Source organism: Ammospiza nelsoni, chromosome 1 (assembly GCF_027579445.1).
Source record: "Ammospiza nelsoni isolate bAmmNel1 chromosome 1, bAmmNel1.pri, whole genome shotgun sequence".
In the NCBI taxonomy this organism is placed as follows: domain Eukaryota; kingdom Metazoa; phylum Chordata; class Aves; order Passeriformes; family Passerellidae; genus Ammospiza; species Ammospiza nelsoni.
In genome coordinates, this window is record NC_080633.1 from 145693998 (window position 1) to 145716542 (window position 22545).

General features: G+C 41.7%; 1 protein-coding gene across 1 annotated transcript; it reads right to left on the minus strand.

The window, feature by feature from the left end:
- Window positions 1-954: 954 nt before the first annotated feature.
- Window positions 955-22245, minus strand: OC90 (otoconin 90). The gene is made up of 15 exons (XM_059487610.1): window positions 22200-22245; window positions 18415-18480; window positions 18142-18201; window positions 17714-17888; window positions 15020-15132; window positions 13482-13610; window positions 11438-11479; window positions 11020-11076; window positions 8007-8057; window positions 7647-7703; window positions 5602-5751; window positions 5155-5244; window positions 3396-3570; window positions 2270-2376; window positions 955-1277 (listed from the first exon to the last, which is right to left on the minus strand). Exons 1-15 carry the CDS (start codon window positions 22243-22245, stop codon window positions 955-957), a joined length of 1641 nt encoding a protein of 546 aa, XP_059343593.1.
- Window positions 22246-22545: the final 300 nt, after the last annotated feature.

Sequence of the window (22545 nt, forward strand, 5' to 3'; positions counted from 1 at the left end):
TGATATTATACCTCTCTCCCTTCAAGTCTGTTTTAAAGCCTGTCAGTCAGTCCTGATAGCTCATGAGCAAAGACCCTCTTGCCCATGTGAGAAATGTGAATCCCATCTGACACAAACAGGTCTGGTGTTGTGCTGATGATCCTATTACCACAAAACCCCAAATTCTGGCTGTGACCCCAGCCATGGGGCCAGGTACTGATAGACAGAGCCTGTCTGTTCCTGCATGACCTATGCTCCACATTTCCTATCAGTCATTCCAAGGTGGTGAAGTCTCTTTTGATCATCCTTGGACTGTACATTGTGACTTCATCACCCCAACATGGAAGAGTAACAGTCCAAGGGCTGTACCAGGCTGGAAAGTTTCCTGCTCATGTCCTTAACTTGGGCCCCAGAGAAGAAAGAGGCTTCCCTAAGAGGAAGGTCAGTCCAGCATTTTGGACCTGTTGCCCTCAGAAAGGAGTCACACACAGCTATAGACAGGAATGAACAAAAGAACTTTCATGCAATTACTTTAGCTTTGCTTCTGGGTGTTTCCTGCTAAGCTCAGTAAAGGAAAAATGTCCACAGAGGGAGTAGTTGCAGGTTGGTTTAATTAAAAACCTGGAAAACTTGGACACTATCAGCAAGATCCAGTCTGAACCAAGTGCACAGTTAACAAAAGTCAGTCTGATCATAACAGTTTTTACATTAAAAAATCAAGTGAAGTTATATAGAACACTGTCCAATAATTATTTAAGGTAATATCTGACCTAGACAGATGCTCCATAGTGCTGACCTCCCCACAGTAAGGAGTTGATACAGCCTAACACCTAATCCTAGTCTATGATTATGTCATTTGTGTGCTGGAGAGTGTGAGGCAGCGTGCAGAGGATGAGGAGGGCAGGTGTTCAGTGCCTGGCTGCTGTCCTGGCCCTTGCCAAGCCCCTGGAGGTGGATGGTGTTCTGCCCTCAGGGTTATCTGCCCTCGTGCCCCCCAGTTCTGGCATTCCTCAAGTGACGCCGCGTCCCTCTCCTGGCTCTCCGCAATCCTCCCCGCCGGGCTCCTTCCTCCTCACTGCTCTCCTCGGAGCTGGAAGCCCCTGTGCCTGTTTGGGAGCCTGTTTGGGTGCCTGCTGGAGCCCTTTCAGCAGAGTCCCCTGGGCAGGAGAGCTTCTCCTCCCGGCAGCCCTGCCCGTGGGGCAGCTTCAGGCTGGCATTGAAGGCAGCAGAGGCCATGCACTCGGCCGCAGCCATGTCACAGGCACAGAGGAGCTTCTCACACGTGCTCTGCCCAATGCCTGAAAGAGAAATTTCACAATTCACCTTTGAAAGCTGTTGAACTTACTTCTTGTATAATTTGCCACAGGTAGATGAGGTTTTGAAAATAAAATTTTCAAATCTGCCATGAATTTTAGTCTCCAAAGTCACCATTAATTTCCTAAACAAAAGCCTGGCACCAAGGTGCTGGGCAGTGGAAGGTTCTGCTGGCTTTAGTTGAATTTGTGAATGTAAAGACACAAGTAGCTGACTTCCTACCATAACTATAAAATGTCTGAATGTAAGTTTCTCAGCCTGACCTGGTCTGTAGCAGGCTTAGATCCTGCAATGCCCCCATGGCGTTCAGCAGTCTAAGATACAAAATGCCTAGTCATGATGACTGGACCTTAGAAGCCCCTTTTTCCCCCTCAGACCCTTGCTTATCTCTCTGTAAAACTACAGGTCACTTTCCTTTTGACTCCTGCTATTGGACACTTTCTAAAACCCCTATATCCTATAAAACCCTTACTTTTGCCCAGCTCAGCAGAAGAGCTGTCCCTGAGAACATTCACAGAATATTCAATAAAAACTCCTGTGGAACCTCACACAGCCTTCTCCTCTCTCTGCATCTGCCTAGGCACCTAGCAAGAATCAGAGAGCTGAAATCACAAATGACCTGATAATCACTAGAGCTGATATCACTTAAGCTGGCTAAGGCAGCCAGTGGCTGGGGACCGCTTGGGAACTGGGACAGTCTGTTCCAAACAGGACTGCGCTATCCGGATCCACTGCAGCCTGCTGGGGACACCCCGAAACCCGGCAGAGGCCACATTACTGCTCACATACACAGCAGTGTAATAACCTTTGTCTCAACTAGGAAAAAAGTTTAAATTTATAGTAAACATTGCTAATTTTTTGTAAGCTAAATATTTCTGTCTCCATACTGAGCTCTAGCAGCTCAGTCATAGTGTCATCAGTCTATCATGTTGATATCGTCATCAGGACATGAGAGTTTCCTCTCACACAAGCTTACATTTTGGTGAGTGATCAAAACATACAACTTCAGATCTCAAATTTATTTCTGCATGACATCCAAGTTTCTTAACTTGCTCCATACAGCAGTGATGAGAGAAGCAGCATCTAAATAAAGAGTAGAAATAAATGGAAAATACTTACTCTTCCTGAATCCCAGAACTCTCACAATTCTTTGTGTTTATTTTCAATGCCCATTAAAACAAAAAAAAAATAGTTTTCATACCCTGGAATGTTTTTTCCTATGAAGAACAAAAAACAACCCAAGCTGTTCCTACCTTCTTCCTGTATTTCTTCCTATTTTCACCTTCCTCTTCCTAAGTCTTTTCATGTCATGTGTTTAAAGAGGGGTGTATTTTAAATTCAAGACACATAATTACAATTGTAATTGACCTATCTGCCCTGAAAAGTGTCTTCAGTGTTCAAATCTTGGCTAGAAATCTGAAAATTGCATCATGATACCCAGATCATGCCATCATTTAATCAAATTTTTCATTCCTGGGCTGTCTTGTTTGTGTATGAGTGCAGGAAAAAGGAGTGTGCTCTGCTTGGACCTGATGTGCCCCAACTGTTATTAACTTCCTCAGAGGAGGAGGTTTTTAGCTGTAAATGCAGCACTCCCAGAGATACTTTTATTTGTGCAATTGTCTGCATTGCCCCTCATCATCAGCCCTGCTGGCTCTTGGCTGCAGCTCTGACAGAACTTTGCTCCAGCTTTGACACAACTCTGCTTCAGCTCTGTTCCTTTCTGGAGGACAATGTGCCCTGGGTGGATGTTAATTCTTCTCTTCAGAAGTCACTTTTCAAGCCACCTCTGAGCCAAGTGACCCTTATCCTCATCCCTTTGATATTCTCCTCCTTCTGCTCTGCTCACCTCCCATCATTCTCCTTTCTTATGTGGAGTTAGTAAGTCCTCTCCAAAACATTGCCACAACAATAGAATGTGGTTTAGTCACATGAGAGTATTTTGTGTTTTATGTACTTAAGTGGATTTTTTTCCCCCAGAATGTGCCCTGACTACTGCTCCATAGCTGTACAATGCCCAGAAAATGTTGTACTGATCTTCCTTGGTCCATGGGCGCCACAGTACCACCCACAGGTAATGGCACACACAGAGGAGCCCTCACCTGTCCAGTGCATCCGCGGGATCTCCTCTTCCCTCTTGGCCACAGTAGCAGCCATAGGACTCAAATTCCTCTGGGCATCTCCCAGTTAGGCAGAACAGCATTTCTCCAAGCTGGGGCAGCTCCCTCTCCACTCTTCCACGTCCTCTCTCTTGCAGAAAGGTCAATCGCTCGCACACTGCAAAGCAAAGTTGTTATTTGACATTGTGTTCTCACTGCTTGAGGGCTCTCTTGTGAAGGTAGAAGTGTTTCCAGAGCTATCAGAAACTTTGAAGGACAACACTTCACCACCTCTAAATTACTGCTTCAGTCCATGAATTATGGCTCTTAGAGTACTGCTGACTGAGCAAGACAGCAAAAGGGCAAGGCAGTTTAAAGGGGAGAGAGATTTCTAGGAAGATAGAACATACAAGTCAAATTGGACTGCAATGAGAATACTTAGCAGTCCTTTGTAATCTTTCAAAGGTAAATTTTTCTTTTGGAATATTCAAACTCAGCTGAGTATTCAATGGTTTATGTCTTGCTGATTTGGAAAATGCAGTCCTAACCTCTTGTGCTTCCACAGTAATAGCTGGGCAATGACCATGTTTGGCTGAAGGAAACAATATTTTATTAAAATATCATTTGAAATATAATCCAATTTGAGCTGCAGTGCCCCTGGGCCAAATGCAGGAGTCATCTGTTGTAATGACTATTGCTCTGCTGAGGGTTTGGCATCACCAAATCCCAATCCTAATGTGTCTGTGGCTCCCTCTGCTCAGGAAGAACTGATATTATGGGAATTATTAATAAGATTTGAAAAAACACAATGTTCCATATCAGGAAGAAGACATCAAAGGGACCTGTTCTGGGACTTTGCAGGGGAAAGGATGTAAGAGGCTGATGCAGGAGAAGGAGGGAGGGAGAGTTTCTGTTCCCTCTGCATCCTCCCTTCTCCCACAAGTAATCCCATCTCCCCCCCTGCAGCTCTAGTCTGATTCCCTGCTCCTGTCAGGGTCAATCCTGGATTACTGTTTCCAACAGGAAATTCTGCCCATGTGCCTTCCTGGGTCTTGATTCATTCATGTTAAATCCCAGAATAAACCACAGGCTCAGGGAATTGATCTGTGCTCTCTAAAAGCTGGTATTTTAAAATTGTATTTTCCATTTTAGTGAAAGGTGGGGTTGATTCTTCTGCTCTTTTCCAGTTCCAGGGCCGCTTCTCTCCATTGGGAAGCCTAAAAAGATGGATGAGACAGTCCTTGAGTGTGAATTTATAGCCAGGACAGGTCTAAAATGTCTTAGGATCTCTGGGATCCCCGAGCAGGAATTGGAACAGAATCAGAAATGATGAGAAAAAGTCTGACTGGCAATGGCAAAACTGTGGCAAAAGGTCAGAATGAAGAGCAGGAAAATTCCTATTGCTGCTGCTGCTTATAAAACAAAGCAACTTAGAGATGTGATTAAATTACTTCCAGCAAACAAAAGCAGGGAGAAACATTCCCTGAGCTCATTTTAGATACTGCACTATATGAGAAAAATTTCCTTACAAGCTAATAATTAGTAGTTTTTATAAGTGTTGCTGACAGCATACTGGCAGAAGAGATTAAAGTGATGGAAGCTTTTGCAGATGTCTCCACCTCCTCTTCTTCTAAGTACCAATACATATGTGCTTAACTGGTTTAAAATAACTATAATATTTATATATAATACATACCTGTTTTTAATACAGAGGCTGCTGAATATTTCATCAGATGTAATGGGGAAAAAGCCCTTTATTTACCTTTTCCTGCAGGTCCCCTCTCAGGCAGTCCCAGGTCCAGAGCTCTGCCAGAGGAAGCTGTGCTCAGGCCACCCTTTGCAGGGCTTGTCTCTGGAGAAGGCAAATGCACTGATTACACTTGTGAAGGGAGAATGACTCTTCTTTCAGGAGTGTGTCCAAAAGTCCATATTCCAAACTATTATCAGCTGCAGTCTCCTAAAATGTGTTAATTTTTAGTGGGAGATTGTTTATTAGTGTTTAGTTAAGCTTTCCTGGTCAGGTGGCAGAGGGCTTCTCTTTCCAGGGCAGTCAGTGCTATTCTTCCTGTGTTGTACACAACCTCCAGATTTAAATAACAAAATAGTTTCATCCTACATATCCATGAAAAATGCTGGCTCCTCACATAGCTGTAAACAGGAATAGGGGAGTGCTCTAAATTAGAAAAAGTGTAATTAATTTTTCACTTGCCTTTTGCTTTTGTCCTTGCAGGTGTGCCTGCAGGACTCCTGTTGGTGGAGACAATTTTGACTTGCATTGAGTTACTGTCTCCTGGGAATGAGGCTGGGGAGGTGGTTATCTCTTCCGCTGGGACCAAAGCTTCCATGAATCCATCTTCTTCTGAATAAGCAGAAAAAAGAAAGCAGAAGAAGAAATAGAAAATAAACAGCAAGATTTTAGTTTTAGATAGCTGGTGAGAGTAATATCCTCAGGCAGAACCAGTGAGAATTGATGGTCACAGAGAAGGAGTGTCTGAGAGGAAAACTGGAAAAGCAGAGTATCCACACTGGTCATTTATGCACATCCCTTGCCTTTCAGAAGAAAGGACTGTGGTTAACCATATCCAATTTAACTCCTGATTGTTTTGTTTTTTTTTTTTGTTTTTTTTTTTTTTTAATTCTCTATGTACTGAGACAAAGAGCTTTGCCAGGTGCTGAAAATCATATTTGCTGTTTAGTCAGCTGTACTGACAGATAAAGTAGAAGCAAGATGTCATTTGCTGAGTAAATTGCTTTAAAAGTGTCTGTCTACCTGAAGTTTCTACAACTGAGAGTAACATCAGTGAAAGAAGAAATTATTTGATTGATGCAGAGCTGGGTGACTGAAGGGTTTACTGAGTTGTAACCACAAGGAAATATTGAGGGCAAAAATAAGTTGAAAAATAATTATTTTTGGGAGATTCTTTATCCTAAAAAATATTTTGGTTTTTTTTTTAGATTATCTTATTTGTTTTTAGATTATCTGACACTTTATTGTTGATCAGGAATGTTTTGTTGAATTTGGAGGTACTTAAAATCTTTTTATACCTTTTTTATATAATCTAATTTTTAATGAAAACACTTATCAAATGGTTTCACTTCCTTTTCTAAATGTCAATGTGAACCATGTGGCATTTCACAAAAGAAATACTTTTAAAATACTAATGGGCATGTATTTTCATATTTTTAAAGCTTTCTTTTTGAATTCTTTGGCTGAATTTATTGATTGGACTAAAGTCAAACTCATTAAGCTTGTCCCTCTGATGTTCTGGTTTTAGTATGTGTTGAAAATAACCTGTCACAGGATAAGAGAACAGATTAAAAGAAATTAAAGCACTGCTAAGAACACAGCAAAGCCCATGAAAGGTGGCAGAAAGGGATCAATAATCACACACTGGTTTTGATAGCCCAGCATGGTGCACATTTTATGCCACTTTGTTTGGCAGTGAAATGTTGAAATGAAAGTGATTCCTGCTGGATGTAAAAAATAAAACCAGAGTTTGGGAAATTCTACACTTAGCTAAGAATAGATATCACAAATAATCTCGTGGGAGCTGTGCAGACCTAAAACACAATACACAGATTTTCTGGTGCATTCAGTTAATGTTGGAGAATATTTGGGGATTTTGACCAGTGCTTAGTACAGCAGTGCTGAATCCATTGGGGTGGGAGACAGGGACATTGTTCAGACAGTGTAATCAGAGTTAAAAATGACTGCTCTCTACTCTTCATATGCAGTTTTCTCTGACGTTTTTCTGGTGGATTTCAGCCTGTCTGGATAATCCTTTCTACCTAAAAGGGGCCAGAGGAAACTTCCAGATCTACCAAGGTGCTCCATTTTCAGCTGTGCCTACTGGTGAGGCTGTGCTCAAAGCACAGACACCTGCAAAAGCTGGAACAGGTTTTACACTGGGAGAGAGTTCCATGAAATTATCTGCAATAAAGGAGGAGGCAAAATCAAAATAAACCCTCCTGGCAGCAGATGCTGCGAATGTAATTTACAGAAACAACCATTATATTATTAAACCTTATGTGAAGAGGCTTTCAGAAACACTTGGATGAGGAGTGCAAATGAGTGGCTGGAGGCAAGGAACAGCTAATGCTTCTCAGGTTTTATTGCCTGTGTATCTTCTATCTGACCCTGATCTAAATTTGATTCTCTGACAGCCCTGTTGCCACCATGTACAGAGTTTTAACTGTGATGCTTTTAGATGAAGAATTGCTGTGTCAGCCAAAGAAAAACTGAGGGTCACTGACCTTTAATTGAGAGGATGGGGGGAGCAGGAGCTGTGCCTCTGTGGTCCCTTGAGGTAACTGTACAAAAAACAGAGGCATCATGGTACTGGCCTGCCAGCTGAATTTCTGCCATGCATTTCTGAAATTACTTTGACTTAAAGCATTATAAAGCTTAACCAAACAGCCTGGAATTATAAAGATGGTAATTAGGAGAAGCAAAGTGTTTTGCTGAAGGATGTGCAAGTCAGCAGAAGAAATATTATCCAAAAATCCTGTGCTGAAGATTTTTGACTGTGACACCACAGAGCTTCACAAATGAAAATCCATATTCACCTGTAGTCAAGAGTGCCAAATTTGTCAACAAAATTTAATGACTCTTACCTCTGGCTTTGGAAGTTGCCAAGACTCTGTCACGGGGCTCAAAAGAAGCCACTGTTGAAAATAGAAAATATAAACTCAGGAAACACTTTGCCAGCACAGTTATGGACAGTCAGGCTGCTGAGAAGAGCTTTTTCTGAAAACAGGAAGATACAGGCATAGCATGGAGAGACATTTGCCTGTTTTTCTCAGTGGTGTATTGATGGTTGTAGACAAACTGATACTCATAAATTAATCTCATTGCATGCAAATAATGTACATAGCACTAACACAGGATTCTATGAAAGAAGTGCAAATATGGCTGAATTGGGAAATTCAATATAAGGTCCATTTGACAAAGAGACTAAACAGGGTTAGGTCTGCCATCCCAGTGTTGTGCACAGAAAGGTGCTGGGCTCCTTGTGAACACCTTGTGTTTGCCTGCACTGAGAGTCAGGTATGGATAGGCAGCCATAAGTCCAAGTAATTCCCTGACCTCTAACTTGTTTTCTTGCCCTGACAAAATGATTTTTTTTTGTCAGCTGCATTTTGGTAAATTATAAAAATAGCTATCAAATGATCTAAAAAATCATCTCCACATTTTTTTTTCTGTGTTGTTAGGATGTCATGATGTGAAGACTAACTTGTTAAATCCTTTGAATGAGTTTCTCAATGATACTTAGCTTTGGTTTAATGAAGCTTCCACAGTTGTCAATGTTGAAGATTCTTTGGGCTTAAAGAGGAAGACAACTGGTTAAATAGTAAATGGTTCTCCAAATGTTTCCTTCAAAGACTGATTAGCAACATTATCTATATTGTTTTCAGCTTTCTAAAATTCCTAATACAGGTTTTTGTTCTTGGAACCTTATGATGGACTGTGCCTCATTAGGGAGCAGGAGTAGTTATTTTCAGGAAGTAAAACATTGCTTCAGAAGTGCAAATACAGATGCTCTCATTCCTTCAGGAGTTCTGTTTTCTATTACAAAGTGTCCCAGAAGCAGACAGAAAAACATGAACCAACCCTGGAGCTGCTGCTAGGTGAGAATGAAAAATATTGTAAAAAACTACTTTGATCATCCAGGAGAGCTATGAAGGAACAGCCAGCCCTTACATTCAGCATAAAGCCTTTTCAGGTACCTACACTTGTGCATGTGCTGCTATTTAAAAATATAAAAACCAAATAAACCTACAAACCTTTAAATGTCAGAAACATTTTTTTTCATAAAAAGAAAAAAAAATCCATGTGGTTTTCATTATTCCAGATTCACACTTAGGGCAATGGCACACACAGAGGAGCACACTAAAGCTTTAAATCAGATTCTCAAAAAAATCCAGCTTTCCACCTCTCCCTGTGCAAGCTGGTTTGGTGGAAAGATCCCTGCCCACAGCAGGAGATTTGGAATGAGATGATCTTTAAGGGCCCTTCCAACACAAACCCCTCTGTGATTTTCTGGGTTAAGCAGTGGCCTGGTTGCACGTCAGTGCATGTTGCTTCTGTGCTTGGCAGATTTGGGGTCTATGAACAGAGAAACATGGAATCACCAAGGTAGGAAGAGACCTTCAGATCACCCAAGCCAGCTGTCAGCCCTGCCCTGCCTCTATAATCCCTAAACCACCAAACCACATTGCACAGTGCCAGATCCAAACTCCTCCAAACACCTCCAGGGGTGGTAACTCCAGCACCTTCCTGGGCAGTCCAATGTCTGAGTGCCTGAACAGAGAAAAACTTCTTGTGAATATCTCATCCGAATCCTCCTGTCTCATCTTAAGAACATTTCCTCTGATTGTTTTCCTGCAGGCACAGCAGAGGAGACCAACCCCTACCTCACCACACCCTCCTGTCAGGTGGTTTTGGAGAGCCACGAGGTTCCACTGAGCCTGCTCTTCTCAAGACCAAACAAACCCATCTGCCTCTGCCACTCCTCATAAGAAATGTTCTCTTGTCCTCTCATGAGCCTTGTTGCCTTTCTCTGGACACACCCCAGCCCCTCAATGTCCTTTTTAAAGTGAGGGAGCCAGAGCTGAGCACAGCACTCAGGGTGCAGCCTCCTGGTGCTGAGGGGTGATCACTGCCCTGGTCCTGCTGCTCACTCTGCTGCTGGCACAGGCCAAGGTGCCATTGACCTTCTGGGCCACCTGGGCACTCACTGGCTCCTACTGAGGCAGCTGTGCACCCACCAGCACCCCCAGGCCATTTTCCAAACCGCTCTGGTGCCATTTCAACCTTAACAGCAGTGTGGCTTTGCTTGTGATGGAGCCACAAAACAAAAGTACTAAACTGGGTAAGAGTCCAAGACTGGTCTCCCTCTCAACTTCATATCTTGGCCTTCCCAGAGCTACCAAAGGCTTTGGGTGCTTCTGTCCCTGGCCTGTCACGTGGTGGTGCTCACCATGCAGGCAAGAGAACAGATTCTCACTGCAGCAGTGAGGTTTTGCAATTACCCACTCCTCATAAAACAATCATTGATCGTAGCAGAAAAAAAAAAGACTTCCATGACAACCACTCAGCGTTGCTGTTTAGGGACTCACCAAGGAGGCTCCAGAGTGAGGAGGTTTCAGCCTGGATCTCTTTGTTACAAGTAAATAAAATAAAAACTGGTGGCTCATTGGCACAAATCATGCTCAGAATTTCCTCGTGCTACTGCTTGATCTTAATTAATTCAATATCTTTTAAACATAAGAATATGTAATTGGCTGTGGGTCCAGTGGTTGGCACCCACAGAGGGCATCTCTGCCAAACAGCTCACCTGCTCCAGCCTGTGTTCCCAGGGAAAAAAAGCTGTTTTGATGAAAACAGGTTTTGTTGTAGAGCATTCATTCTCAGCCCTTGGGAAACTCACTGTAAACACTGGTTAAACACATTACATGCGCAAATTGAAAAATTGCACCTTCTCATTCAATCTTGAACTCCATCACCAAAACATTACATCTAGTTTTACAGCAGTCCTTTTGGATGGGCAGAAAGAAAGCAAATATATTGTATTCTCTCAGCTGTTGGGAGCTGCAAGCAGGGCTTTGTTCACTCTAAGTTGCAAACCTTCTTCCACAGATGCAGTCACAGCCAGTGTTTCATCATTCCCTTGATGAACCAATGCTGCAAAAAGAAAAAATGTTTTACTCCAGAAGCTCGTGGCTTAGGATGCTCCTTAGACTGTGTCCTGGAATAACATGATCAGAGTCATCAAAAAGGAACTTATTTCTAAATATTATTCTGACTACAGCAGCAGTATTAAAATATTGCTTTAGTATTTATACCCTGCTGATACTAAATTCTATTGAGCTACATGCAGTATAATAATAAAAAAAAAAAAAAATCCCAAAGAGTTTCAACCTCAACAAGAGGAATTGGCTGGCAGTCAGCATTCTTTAAATTCCCATTTCTTCAGCTTATTTTTCTGAGTATAAGCTGGTCTCAATTTAATACATTCCAGACAAGAATTACAGAGGTGACCTACCCTCCATGTGTCGTGTTGTCAGCTCTCTCTTGCTGGTTGTTTCTGAAAGAGAAAAGTCTCTCATAAAGTGTGAGAAGGGGATTTTTTCACTGTTTGATCTGAACTGCACAAATCAGGAGCCCATTGAATGTATTCCTATTAAATATTTAGTCAAATACATGCCCATTTCACTCAATTTTTTCTCTGTAATAAAGAACCTACCAAAATCCTTTGCCTATGGATTCATCAGATAGGGAATTTTTTTTTTCCAAAGTTAGAACTGGACAAAACAGCTGCACAGAAGGATTATAATATGTGTGAACATTAAGTGAAAATGTTTCACGCACCTAATATTAGCAGAGGCATCCAGTGAACTCAAATGGAATCTGTCTTTGTCAGCAGTGATAAAATCAGCATGATTTTCCTGTTCGCAAAGAACAATTTCCCCTTTACCTTTGGTGTGTTGGATCTACCATACTGTATATCAGGGACATCTGATCCCAGTAGAAGATTACTGTCTTAAAAAAAGACACAAGCTGGCTTTGATGCAAACCTTCCTGGGGCATTTTCTTCTCCCTTGATGCACTCATGAGGGTGTGCACACATCCAGGCTGTGACTCAGGTGTGCGTCTGTCTGTCCTTAGCACTGGAGGCAGTGACTGTGACCCAAAGTATTAGAAAAGCTAATGCTGATTTTCACATCTCCCTCAGTTTGGGAACCCAGAGCTCCTGCCCCTGCCATGCTCTGGTTGCAATCCATATGAATGAAGTTTTTAATCCAGGCCTGCTCCCATGGGGAAGGCATTTGATCTTGCAGGGCTGTGATTTCAGCTGCAGAGCAGAGATCAGTGTGTGACCATGGGGATAAACCTCCCCTTCATCCTTAGTAGGGTTTATTTCCCTCCAGAATAGAAACCAAGTAACTGAACAGAGGAAGCCTGTTTTTGCTTTTCCAGTCAGTTTTTGAATGGTTTAAGGGAAGATTTGGCTTAGCAATATTTTTAGTATTTTCTGCTAGTGACATCACCACAAGTATCCCTCATTTATTTCAGGTGGCAGAAGCTTCGTGAAGAAAAAGATTTCTTCACATCTAACTTGAATTTCCCTGTTGCAGTTGTGTTCCTTGCACCCTGTGCACCTCCAGGAAGGTCTGGCTGCATCTTCTCTGCACACCCCACTCGGTACTGAGTGTTAGGAGTATAACAGCTGCCCATTTTTTAAAAGGTCGCAGAGTTCACAGGTTGGGCCAGTTGCTGCCAGGGTGGAGTTCTAACTGTTTGTTATTGTAATCACCTGTCATTTTCATTAAATACCTGTCCTGATGGTATTCCCCCTTTTGTGGAGTGACACCATGCTGCTTCCTGGAGGATGGCACAGGGGGTGAAGAGGAGGAGACCTCGGAGTTAGCATACAAATAACATTGGTCCAGCATGCAACGGGAGAAGCCTCTCACCAAACCTAGCCCAAAACCCCTAAAAACAACGAGCCAACATGAAATGGAAAAATCAAAGTGATGACCAGACGTGAGGAACAGAATCTAGTGTCTGCTAAGACCCTTTAAAGATGTTGGCTACATGAGGACATCAAATATTAAACCAGAAATTTAGGGTATCTCCTGATGCTCTCCTGAGGATGAAACCCCCAGCTCTGCCCACAGACCAGTGGACAAAATTGCACTTGCAGATCCATCGCTTCTCCCCACCCGAACTGATCACTTTTAATAAAGGCATTAAAAATGAGAAATGTCTCCTGCCTTCATTTATTTTACTGAGAACTGCAAAAAGATCCCCCCCAAGTCTTCTCCTCTTTCCTCATGGACTCCAGCCCTTTCCCCAGCCCAGAGGCCTCTCCTGGCCCTGCTCCAGGACAGCAATCAGTCTGCCACCACCTTCTGTCCTGGTACTCACCCAAGTAGCAGTAAATGGACAGGACACATGAAACTGAGACCAGGTTTATGGCAGGAAAGCACCCAGCTCCTGCTTCATTCTCGTTGGGTCACATTGGGTGCCAGCAGAAAATCTGGCAGGAGGGGGCACTGGGTCAGATCCCAGTAAATGGTTATTACCTGTAACTGGAGATGGGCAGAAGGAGACATCCAGCCCATTCAGGGAGGAGTTGATCTGGGCATTCACAAAGCATTCAATGGCATCTTTGTCACAGGTGCAGAGGAACTGTTCACAGGGATCCACAGACTCTGGAGATAAAACAAAAATCCAAACAAGGCACCATTGAAAAATCCTCTCCACTTTCTGCTTTTTCCTCCTGTAAGGTTTGTGCCTGTATTTTGTTAGTCCAAACCTATTTATACTGTGCTTCTCCATGCAAAACATGGACAAGCTTCATAGTCCAACTCTTGCTTTAAACACCAGTTGATCTAGCCTGGCATGACTGTCAATAAATTATTGCCTCTTTGGTTGTTTCTGCAGAGTATTGAGGACTACAGAGCAAGGCTCTATTCTTCCATGGAAAACTTAATCCAGCTGATGCTGCATTTAACATTTCACAGACTGAATCAAAATATTCTTCCTAACTCCAAGAGATCACAGTCCACAATCCAAGCCTTTCATGGATAGGTGATTTGCTCCTTATAAAGAATCAGAGAACCTTAGAACAGCTTGGACTGGAAGGTGTGTTAAACCTCACGTCATTCCACCCCCTGCCATGGCAGGGACATCTTCCACTAGCATAGGGTGCTCAAAGCCCCATCCAGCCTGCCCTTGAACACTTCCAGGGATGAGGCATCCACAGGTTCTCTGGGCAACTTGTGTCAGTGCCTTACTGCCCTCAAAGTTAAAAATTTCTTCCTAACACAAAGGATATGAAACATTTTCCCAAGAAATACTGTTTTCCCTCTTCAAAATTTCCTACCTTTCAGAATTTAAGAAAACATTGACTTTTCATAGCTGTCACACTTCTATTTTGTATTTGTGATGGGGACTATACAGAAAGAGCTTAAAAAGCATTATTAATGCTTAAATGCACTTGGGCAATTAGAGATTGGCCTAAATAAAAAAAATGGTTTTAATTTGAAACAAGAAATGGAAATTGGATCAGATTGTTGCTTAAATAGGATGTAAGGGTATTCGTTTGGGGATTCTGCTCCTCTTTGTTGGTATCCTCAAACCATGTTCTAGCATTTAGTCTTTTCTGAGAGCCAAAACTAGATGAAAAATTATTTTACATGTTATTAGGCATTAAAGAACCCCACTCTTGTCAGGCTTGTACCAGCATTGCATGGAATAGCTCCTGTTATAACACACAATCTCTGCCCTCACTGGTGACAGAGCTGTAGCTGAGGAGTGTGTGTGACCCTCTGAACAAAGAATTTGATCCCTCAAAGTGCAGAAAAATCAGGCCTTGATGCCTCAGAAGAAGATAGTTTTTCAGGTCTCTCCTCAGCATCTGCTGCATTTCTGATGTGTGCAGACATCTCCAGCAATGCTTAGTGGCCTTGCAAAGTAAGGGAAAGCCCAGGAAGAGGCTGCCTCTTGGAGGAGCTCTGGGAAGTGAAGTGATTAATTTGTCTATGACTCCTGGTAGGTAGACCAGAATGAACTTCTGGTGAGGCTCCAGTGTTAAGCTCTTTTGACAGGTCAATCTCACCACAGGTCAGGTTTTTAGTAGAGCAGCTGGCATCTGCAGAGATCTTTGATGGGTCCCACGTGCACTCCATCTCCAGCGCTTCCTCGTAGCATCTGCGGTGCTGAAAGCAGCATCTTAAAGAGGAAATAACAGAGAGGTCAAACCGTTCAGTTTGATCCCCAGACAAAAGAAAGGCTGAGTGCTGCCTTTCCCTGAGTCAGAGTGGCAGGATAACCATGGCTGCATGCAAAACTGAATGGTGGGAGCAGGTCTGCCTGCTGTGGGTGACCAAACATTTCTGTCTTGCTGTGATTCCCAGGTGCTTGCAAGGACTTTGCAGGCACTTCATATAAGAAATCCACTGCCAGTGCACAAATACTTCCCCTCAGCACTGTCAGCTCACTGACAAGCAAAGCCCCACAAGTCAGCCCTAGAGATCTTGGATCCAGTCCTGTCCCAACCTTCCTCACTGCAGATTTGGAGAACTAAACTGAACCTGGCACTCAGGGAGGGTTAAGGGCTCTGCAATGTGAATTCCTGTATCCCATTGGGACTATATAAATACACACAGTTTTATCCTCCATTTCTTGTACTTCTATGCAACATCACAATTGAAATGCACCATTTAGCCATTGGAAAGGGTCACAAAATATTTTTCTCACACTGGAGTAAAGCAGTTTTCTCCTGCCACTATACATCACAAGCAGTCAGAAACCTTGGGTTTTCCTGCATCCCTGTTGTTCTGCCAAACTCAAATTGCCTACAGGACCACTTCAGCTTTGAGTAGCAATAAAAAGTCAAATAAACCAACAAGCTCTTCTTCAGTCCTCTCCTCTCTTCAGCTCTTTGCATCTCCACAACATCTCTGTGCACTGACATCAGCTGTAAATGAAACTCCAAGTAAAAGAGTCATCATTTACCCCAGGTAAAATTGTTTAAACAGTCTTGCTGTTAGATTCAGATTGAAATACCCTTATTTCAGAGAAATGGACTCAAAACACAGCTCTGTTATTGAGTTGTGTTTGTCCTGGAAAATGCTGAAGACAAGGACAACACAAACATCTGAACCCAGCATCTGCTGCCAGGAAGGCTCACACCTGCTCCTTGCCAGGCTCCCTTCTAGGGAGCCCTTCTGCACATGCTACACATGCACTTTCACTTTTTCACCTCCTCTATTTAGAAAGAATTTAATATTAAATAACTCTCTGTATTAATAAATAATTATCACAATATTTTATTTGTCTTCACAACCAGGGGAGCCCAAGGAATGTATCTAAAAAAAGTGAGGGCAAATATCATTCAGCAGAAATGCCTGATGGCTCCTCTGCACCATAAATTCTACTGTGCCTTGTTCTAGAGATGAGGCTGAAATCTGTGTGAGCTCCACCAGGAACAGGGTTTTGAACACCTGCCTGGTGATGTCCCAACAGTCGTCTGACTCTACATGAGGTGTAGTGTGGTGTTAGCTTCTAAAAGCTCTTCTAACTGCATAAGAAGTCTAACACAAACTCTGCACTTCTTGTTTGTTTAGAGATTCATGATAACATCAACATTTACAGCAACAGTTAATCTAAAAATTCAGTTAGATTCCCTTTGCAAGCAGGGAAGGGATTGTTTCCCTGTCATTGCAAGACATGATTGTCTTCTGGGCCTGCTTCTCTTTGACAAGGTCTGTGGAGGCTCCTAATTTAGATATGCCCATGAGCTACTCTGGAAATGGGAAAAGGTTGCTCTCACAGGCACTAGTACTTCCCCAAGTACTTCCCCATGCCTTAAAAACCTGCTGTGAGGCATTGAGTCCTTTTCTATGGAACAGAAATGGCGCAGGCAAGCCCCAAGATTTGCAAAACTATTTTCTAAGAAATAAAATCAGTGAAAAAAAAAATGCAACACTGTGGGAACTGTCTGTGGGAGAAACAGGCAAGCCACTGGTTTGGAGGCCCCCTTGAAGCAAGAGCACATCTCTGTCAGTGGCAAAGCAATAATCAGTCTCTGTTTGCTGCACATGGCAGTAGGAATCCTGTGCTGATAGGGAACGCTCACCCCAGGGCTGCACAACAATTTGTAAACACAAACTGGCTGTGTGGGTGATTCTCAGGACAAACCTGCTGATGGATGTTTCTGCAGTCTCTGGGTTTGTGCTGCTCTGCACTAAAATGGAGCTGAGTGAAGCAAGAGCCCAGGTGCTCAGCTCTGGGGTATCAATCCATGGAACTGACTCAGGCTCCCATTTCAGGATGTCATCACAATTGTTCAGAAAACCTTTCACAGAGAAGTTCCATGGCTTATTTCCAGTAGCAGGGTTAGATCTCCATTTTCCCAGCCATCCCGTGCTGCAGAGTGGATGGATTAATTTCCACCTATGTATAGGCTTAGCCCTTTCTGAGCCATTGCTGTCTTCACTCAGGGAATTAATACATTACACTGTTGGAAAACCCATTTTCTTCACAGACATGGATGTATCTTGATTCTCTTTGAAATTCCTTTCCCATCTCCTGCTGATATAATTAAACAACTATTTGATTGTCCTGGCCTGAGATTACATTTTCTCTCACTAGAGCCAGATGGTGTGGGTCTTACTTACCCCCAAATAAATCTATCTTTTTTTTACTGTTTCTAAATAATTTACACAGGTGTTATGCTTTGGGTAATCAGAGCAGGAGGGCATTTCTTGCCAGTCAGGGCAGAAAAGGACCTCTCATGGGTGTGACTTACTCATCAGCTTCATCCACGGGGAGCCCTTCCATCTCAAACCGGCAAGAGCAGCCGTAGTCCTCGAAATCCCTGGGGCAAAACCCAGTGACACACTTCATTCTGTTCACAAAGTTGAGAAGGGCAGGGAAGTTGGTGAAGATGGACTGTAACCAGGTGAAGTGAGAGCCCAGGCAGTCTGGAAGGAGAAGAGCCATAAAGCACCTGGTCAGCGGAGGTGAGGCAGGTGTGGGTGATACTTGCATGAGCACAGAGCCCAGACCAGGCAGGGACATTGGGCAGTGCTTGGCACTCAGCAGTGCTTGGTGTTACAGTGGCCTTTGGGGAGATCTGCATCCACAAAAATCACTGTTTCATCTTAATAAATATATAAAAACAAACCCCACAGGATTTCTATTCGTAGCTAAAGTACAATTGGAACAGGTACGTACCAAAAAATAATGCAACGCTTTCCACATTTTGAAAGACTCCATTGAAAAGTGTGGCATTGTCTAAATGAAAACAAACAAACAAACAAACAATGCTTACTTTAAAAAAAAACCATTTCTCCCCCTACCAGCCTTCCCCTAGTCTCACTTCAGTTGTTAAACCATTTTGAGATGAGTCCCTGGCTATTTGCTCTCACTTCCCTGTGATGCTTCTGGAGTACAAGGATTCCCACTGCCATGCAATATTGCAGAAAGTAAAGCTTAAACCTTTCTTACTCAAGATTCTTTCAGGTGTGTTAAGCAGCTCTGGCAGGAATGGTGGTGGCTCCAGTTCTTGGCCACCTACCTCAGCAAATAAATTTGAGAAGAAAAAGGTTTAAATGTAAAAAAAACAAAAAACAAACAACAACAACAAAACAAAAAACCAAACCAAAACAAAAAAAAAACCCAAAAGATCACAATTAACCAGCAACATATATTTCATTATGACACACTGCATGCATTTTGAATATCTTCATACACTGGTAAACTGATTTATCAAAGACATGAAGTACTTGCTCAGCTCCACCCCCACCCTGGAAAGCCCAGAATTGCACTGGTGTGGACTGGTGTGTACTGGTGTGTACTTCAATTCAAAACCCAGTCCCCGTTGAGCAGGTATTGCTGCTGGGGATGAGCTAACCCTTGTCTTCCTGTTCTCCTCTGAATAGTTGCCCTTTCAGGGACAAATTAGTAGAATTATATAAAATTGGTTTAGTGCCCACCTATGTCCCAAGCACTCTGTAACCCTGTGCTATAATGTGAAGCAGGGTTATTTAAAGTGATCTGGTTTTTCTAAGTCAATCTTGGCCTCTTGCCTTAATGCCTCATTGTCTCTCTTCCTATAACTTCATATTTCAACTTAATTATCTTTTCTTCCTTTTGAAGATGACATGGTATATTTGGTGTATTTCAACACTTCCATTCTTTCTGTTGGCCAAATTCTGATTTAGAGTAAAATCTAACATTTGTTCTCTCCCTTCCCATTTTTAACCTGGTTTTTTTTCCTCTGCATGATTTCAGAAGACAGTGTATTACTTTGGATTTATTTAACCTTGGCTTTAAAAAAAATGTAGTAAGTAAAGTGTATTTGCTGTCTCAAGATTCTATATATTTAAAACTGAAAAAGCCCATGGTGTTAAATTCATGGCATAACTTATGTCTCAGAATAACTGGCATTAGGAAAGCTGTCCTTTTTGTCTGAAAAAATTCTGGGAAAGAGCTGACAGTTGTCTTGCTCATCTGTTACATTTTCCTGCAATAAATATAGAAGTAAAAGAGTAAAGCAGAGTAATGGTGTTTTTAGACAGGAGGCTTAACTCTATGCTTAGTAAAGCATTAAGAAAAATAGGATTTTTCTTTTTTTTTAAAGATCATATATAAGTGCTTTCTCAGGATGACCACAACTTTGTGATGTGAACAAGATTTTCATGGTAATAGTCATATCCTCCCAGCAATTAATTTCTCAAGTTCAGTTGCAGAATATGGGTATAGGATTGAGTGAGTCAGGAGGAGGTTCTTCCTCTCTTGTGTTATTCTTTTCCCTGAAACTCTTGGTCACAATGAGAAGCTTTTAGATAAAGAGTAATCCATCAAAAGTGTCCTTCTCTGCAGCAGGACTAAGGGGAGAAAATTGCTTTCCACAAACCAGAAAAAGTCTCCTAAATAAAGGCTGATCTTTTCACAGAACTGTAACAAGTCTGTTGAAAGCCTCATTGCCATGAGGAATTCAGCTTCAGGCAAAATAATGGCATGCCTTGCAGAAAACCAGCATTGAATGCTATATTTGTACACATGCTTGCTAGAGAAAAACTAACCCTTATTTTCTGGCCTAAAGCCTGTATTTCCTCTGCAATGACAAACATCACCTGGGCCAGGTTCTGTCACGTGCAGCTGGAGCCAGGTCTGACACACTGCACAACACCACAGCTCAAACCAAGTGTTGAAGAAGAGCCATTAATCATTTGGTTCTTTCAGCAAAATGTTTGGAAAACAGGAAAATTCCATAGAGTTGAAATGTGTCAGAGGAGAAAATTGACAAAACCATATTCCAGGGGTACTGGAACTGTGATTGCTCCACTATCCTTCACTTGCTGTTAGTTCTTCTGGGCAAGCTGAACTGTGTACTCCCAATTAACACATAAATGTTTGAAGTTCCCCTGGAGAGGAATGTCTGCTCAGCACTTTGGTAAATCATTGGCTCTTCTAATCCTATAATTACAGAGAAAAACTTTTTTATTTGTCACCAAGTCAAGATCAATGAACCAATGTTTGCTAACAGGATTGCTTACTTTTGTTTAAATTGGTGGTGGGAGGAACAAGGAGAAAATACTTTCTGGAGTAATTATTCTCTTTTCCTCTTTTGGTATCATGTATTTGGAAATACTGTCCTGTATAATTCCCTGTAGAGGCAGTCTAAGATTTCACTACAAAAATCAATCCTCCAAATCTCAGAAGACCCTGGGGATGACAACTTGTCTCACCTCTCTCCAAAACCTGTTAAAAAATTCAGTACATTTTGAAGAGACTCCTGTATGATACATCAGCTCTTGGGCTTTCCCATTGTACACCTTATCCATGGAATTTCTTTTAATGTTCAGTTACATATAAAATTGTTTCTGGACTGCATCTGTGATTTTCCTACCTGACAACAGTTTTCTGAAATGTTGTACAAAAAATCCCATCAAAAAATCCTCACTGCACCTCCAGTTGTCTTTTTCAGCCATGGCTCACTGAAATGTCCTAAATCAGGGCATGGATGCATTAAAATCCTTGGGAAGCAAAAACCTTGACTATGCCAGAAAAAATCAGGGTGCAGCAAACCCAAACAATTTGATTTATTCAAGGTAAATCACATTAATTCCTCTCAAAGATGCTCTTTCATGCACAGATATTTGCTTCAGTCTCAAAGCAGAGATCAGCAGAATAAATCCCACAGAAATATAAATCAATAATCCTCCCCAAACCTAAACATGGTAACACTTTAAATATTCATGTTCTCATTGTATTTAGCTAAAGGGAAAGAATCTAAACACTGCTGCACAGCCTTTTAAGGTTTGGGGGACTTTTTTCAAATGTTTTGTCAGAAAAATGTATGACTCTCCAGATATTTTTGAGTGCAGTATCAATATAAAAATATATATTTTTAAATAAATAAATAGTTCAGATATTTGGGCATTTGCTATCACTGCAGTGGGAAATGTGAATATTCTCTCTGATTTCTCTCTATATAGTAGGAGTCTTAAGGTTCAGCTCCATAATTTTAGCCTGTATGTTTTGTGTTAAACCTGTTTAATTTCTGAACTGCAATGCAAGCAACCCCTCAAAGGAGAAGCTGCTGGTGAAGCTGATGAAGGTCAGTGCAGAATTCTTCTGTGCTGGGTCCTGAGTTTTCTCTTCCCTAGAAATATCCCCATGAATTGACCAGAAATGGTGATAGACCTTGTAAGAGTCCTTTTCTTCACTTGCACATCATAACTCTCTCTGACACTTCTACACAGTGCAGAGACTGCAGAAATTTGAGATGTTTGTCCATCCCTGACTCAGGGAAGTTCATTCACTCATGACAATAAAATCCAAAGAGTTATATGAAGAAAAAGGTATTCATACTAAAATTTAAAAGAGGAGCTTTAGGTGGACATGGGTTCTATTTCAGGATCTACTGAACAGTTTGGAGAATTAAGATAATTCAAATATATTTAATGAGTAGAATCTCTTTATATGGAACTTATAAATTTGGAGTCTTAATGGCTTAAATAATGACAAAGTGCTAGCAAAAAGAAATTGCAAATTTTTGGTTGTATTTTCAACCCCACTACTTATTTCTTTGCTTCACTACAAGTTGTGAGAAAAATATTTTATAAGCACTTCATAAAGAAATGTCTTCAAGTGCACTTGGGTGTTGAACACCAAAATTTGAGCAGAGAGCAGGTGTGTTTCTAAGGGACTGTTTCCAAATGCTCATACTTAAAATAGTATTTTGACATAATGTCAACTAATCATAAAAATACATTGCCACTTACCACTGTACACCACCATGGACATAGACACCAGCAGAATTACAATCATTTTTTGTTTAATCCAAAGACAAGAAAAAAGTCACACAGCAGACTGGTGTGCCTGGTGAGTCAAGTAAAATGTTAGACAGAATGTTATCTCTTCAATCTGGGATTAGGAAGACACCATCTTGGGAAATCATTCTTTTGTAGCCTGGATATATTTCTGCTTGATAAAATTCAGTTTTTACCCTTCTCATAGTAAATGCACATATTAAAGGAAAGATGAACCTTATATATCCTTATTTTACCAATGTTGTCTAAAAGTCTGACTAACAATATTAATTTTGGTATTGCTTTGAGTCAAGAGACT

Bases quoted from the DNA above. Each gene is read 5' to 3' on its own strand.
- OC90 (XM_059487610.1), bottom strand. From the start codon at position 22,245: ATGATTGTAATTCTGCTGGTGTCTATGTCCATGGTGGTGTACAGTG. The intron at 15,133-17,713 runs GTAAGTCACACC...TTCCTCTTTAAG, and splicing joins CCCGTGGATGAAGCTGATGA to ATGCTGCTTTCAGCACCGCA. The intron at 7,704-8,006 runs GTAAGAGTCATT...TTTTTTGTACAG, and splicing joins GGCAACTTCCAAAGCCAGAG to TTACCTCAAGGGACCACAGA.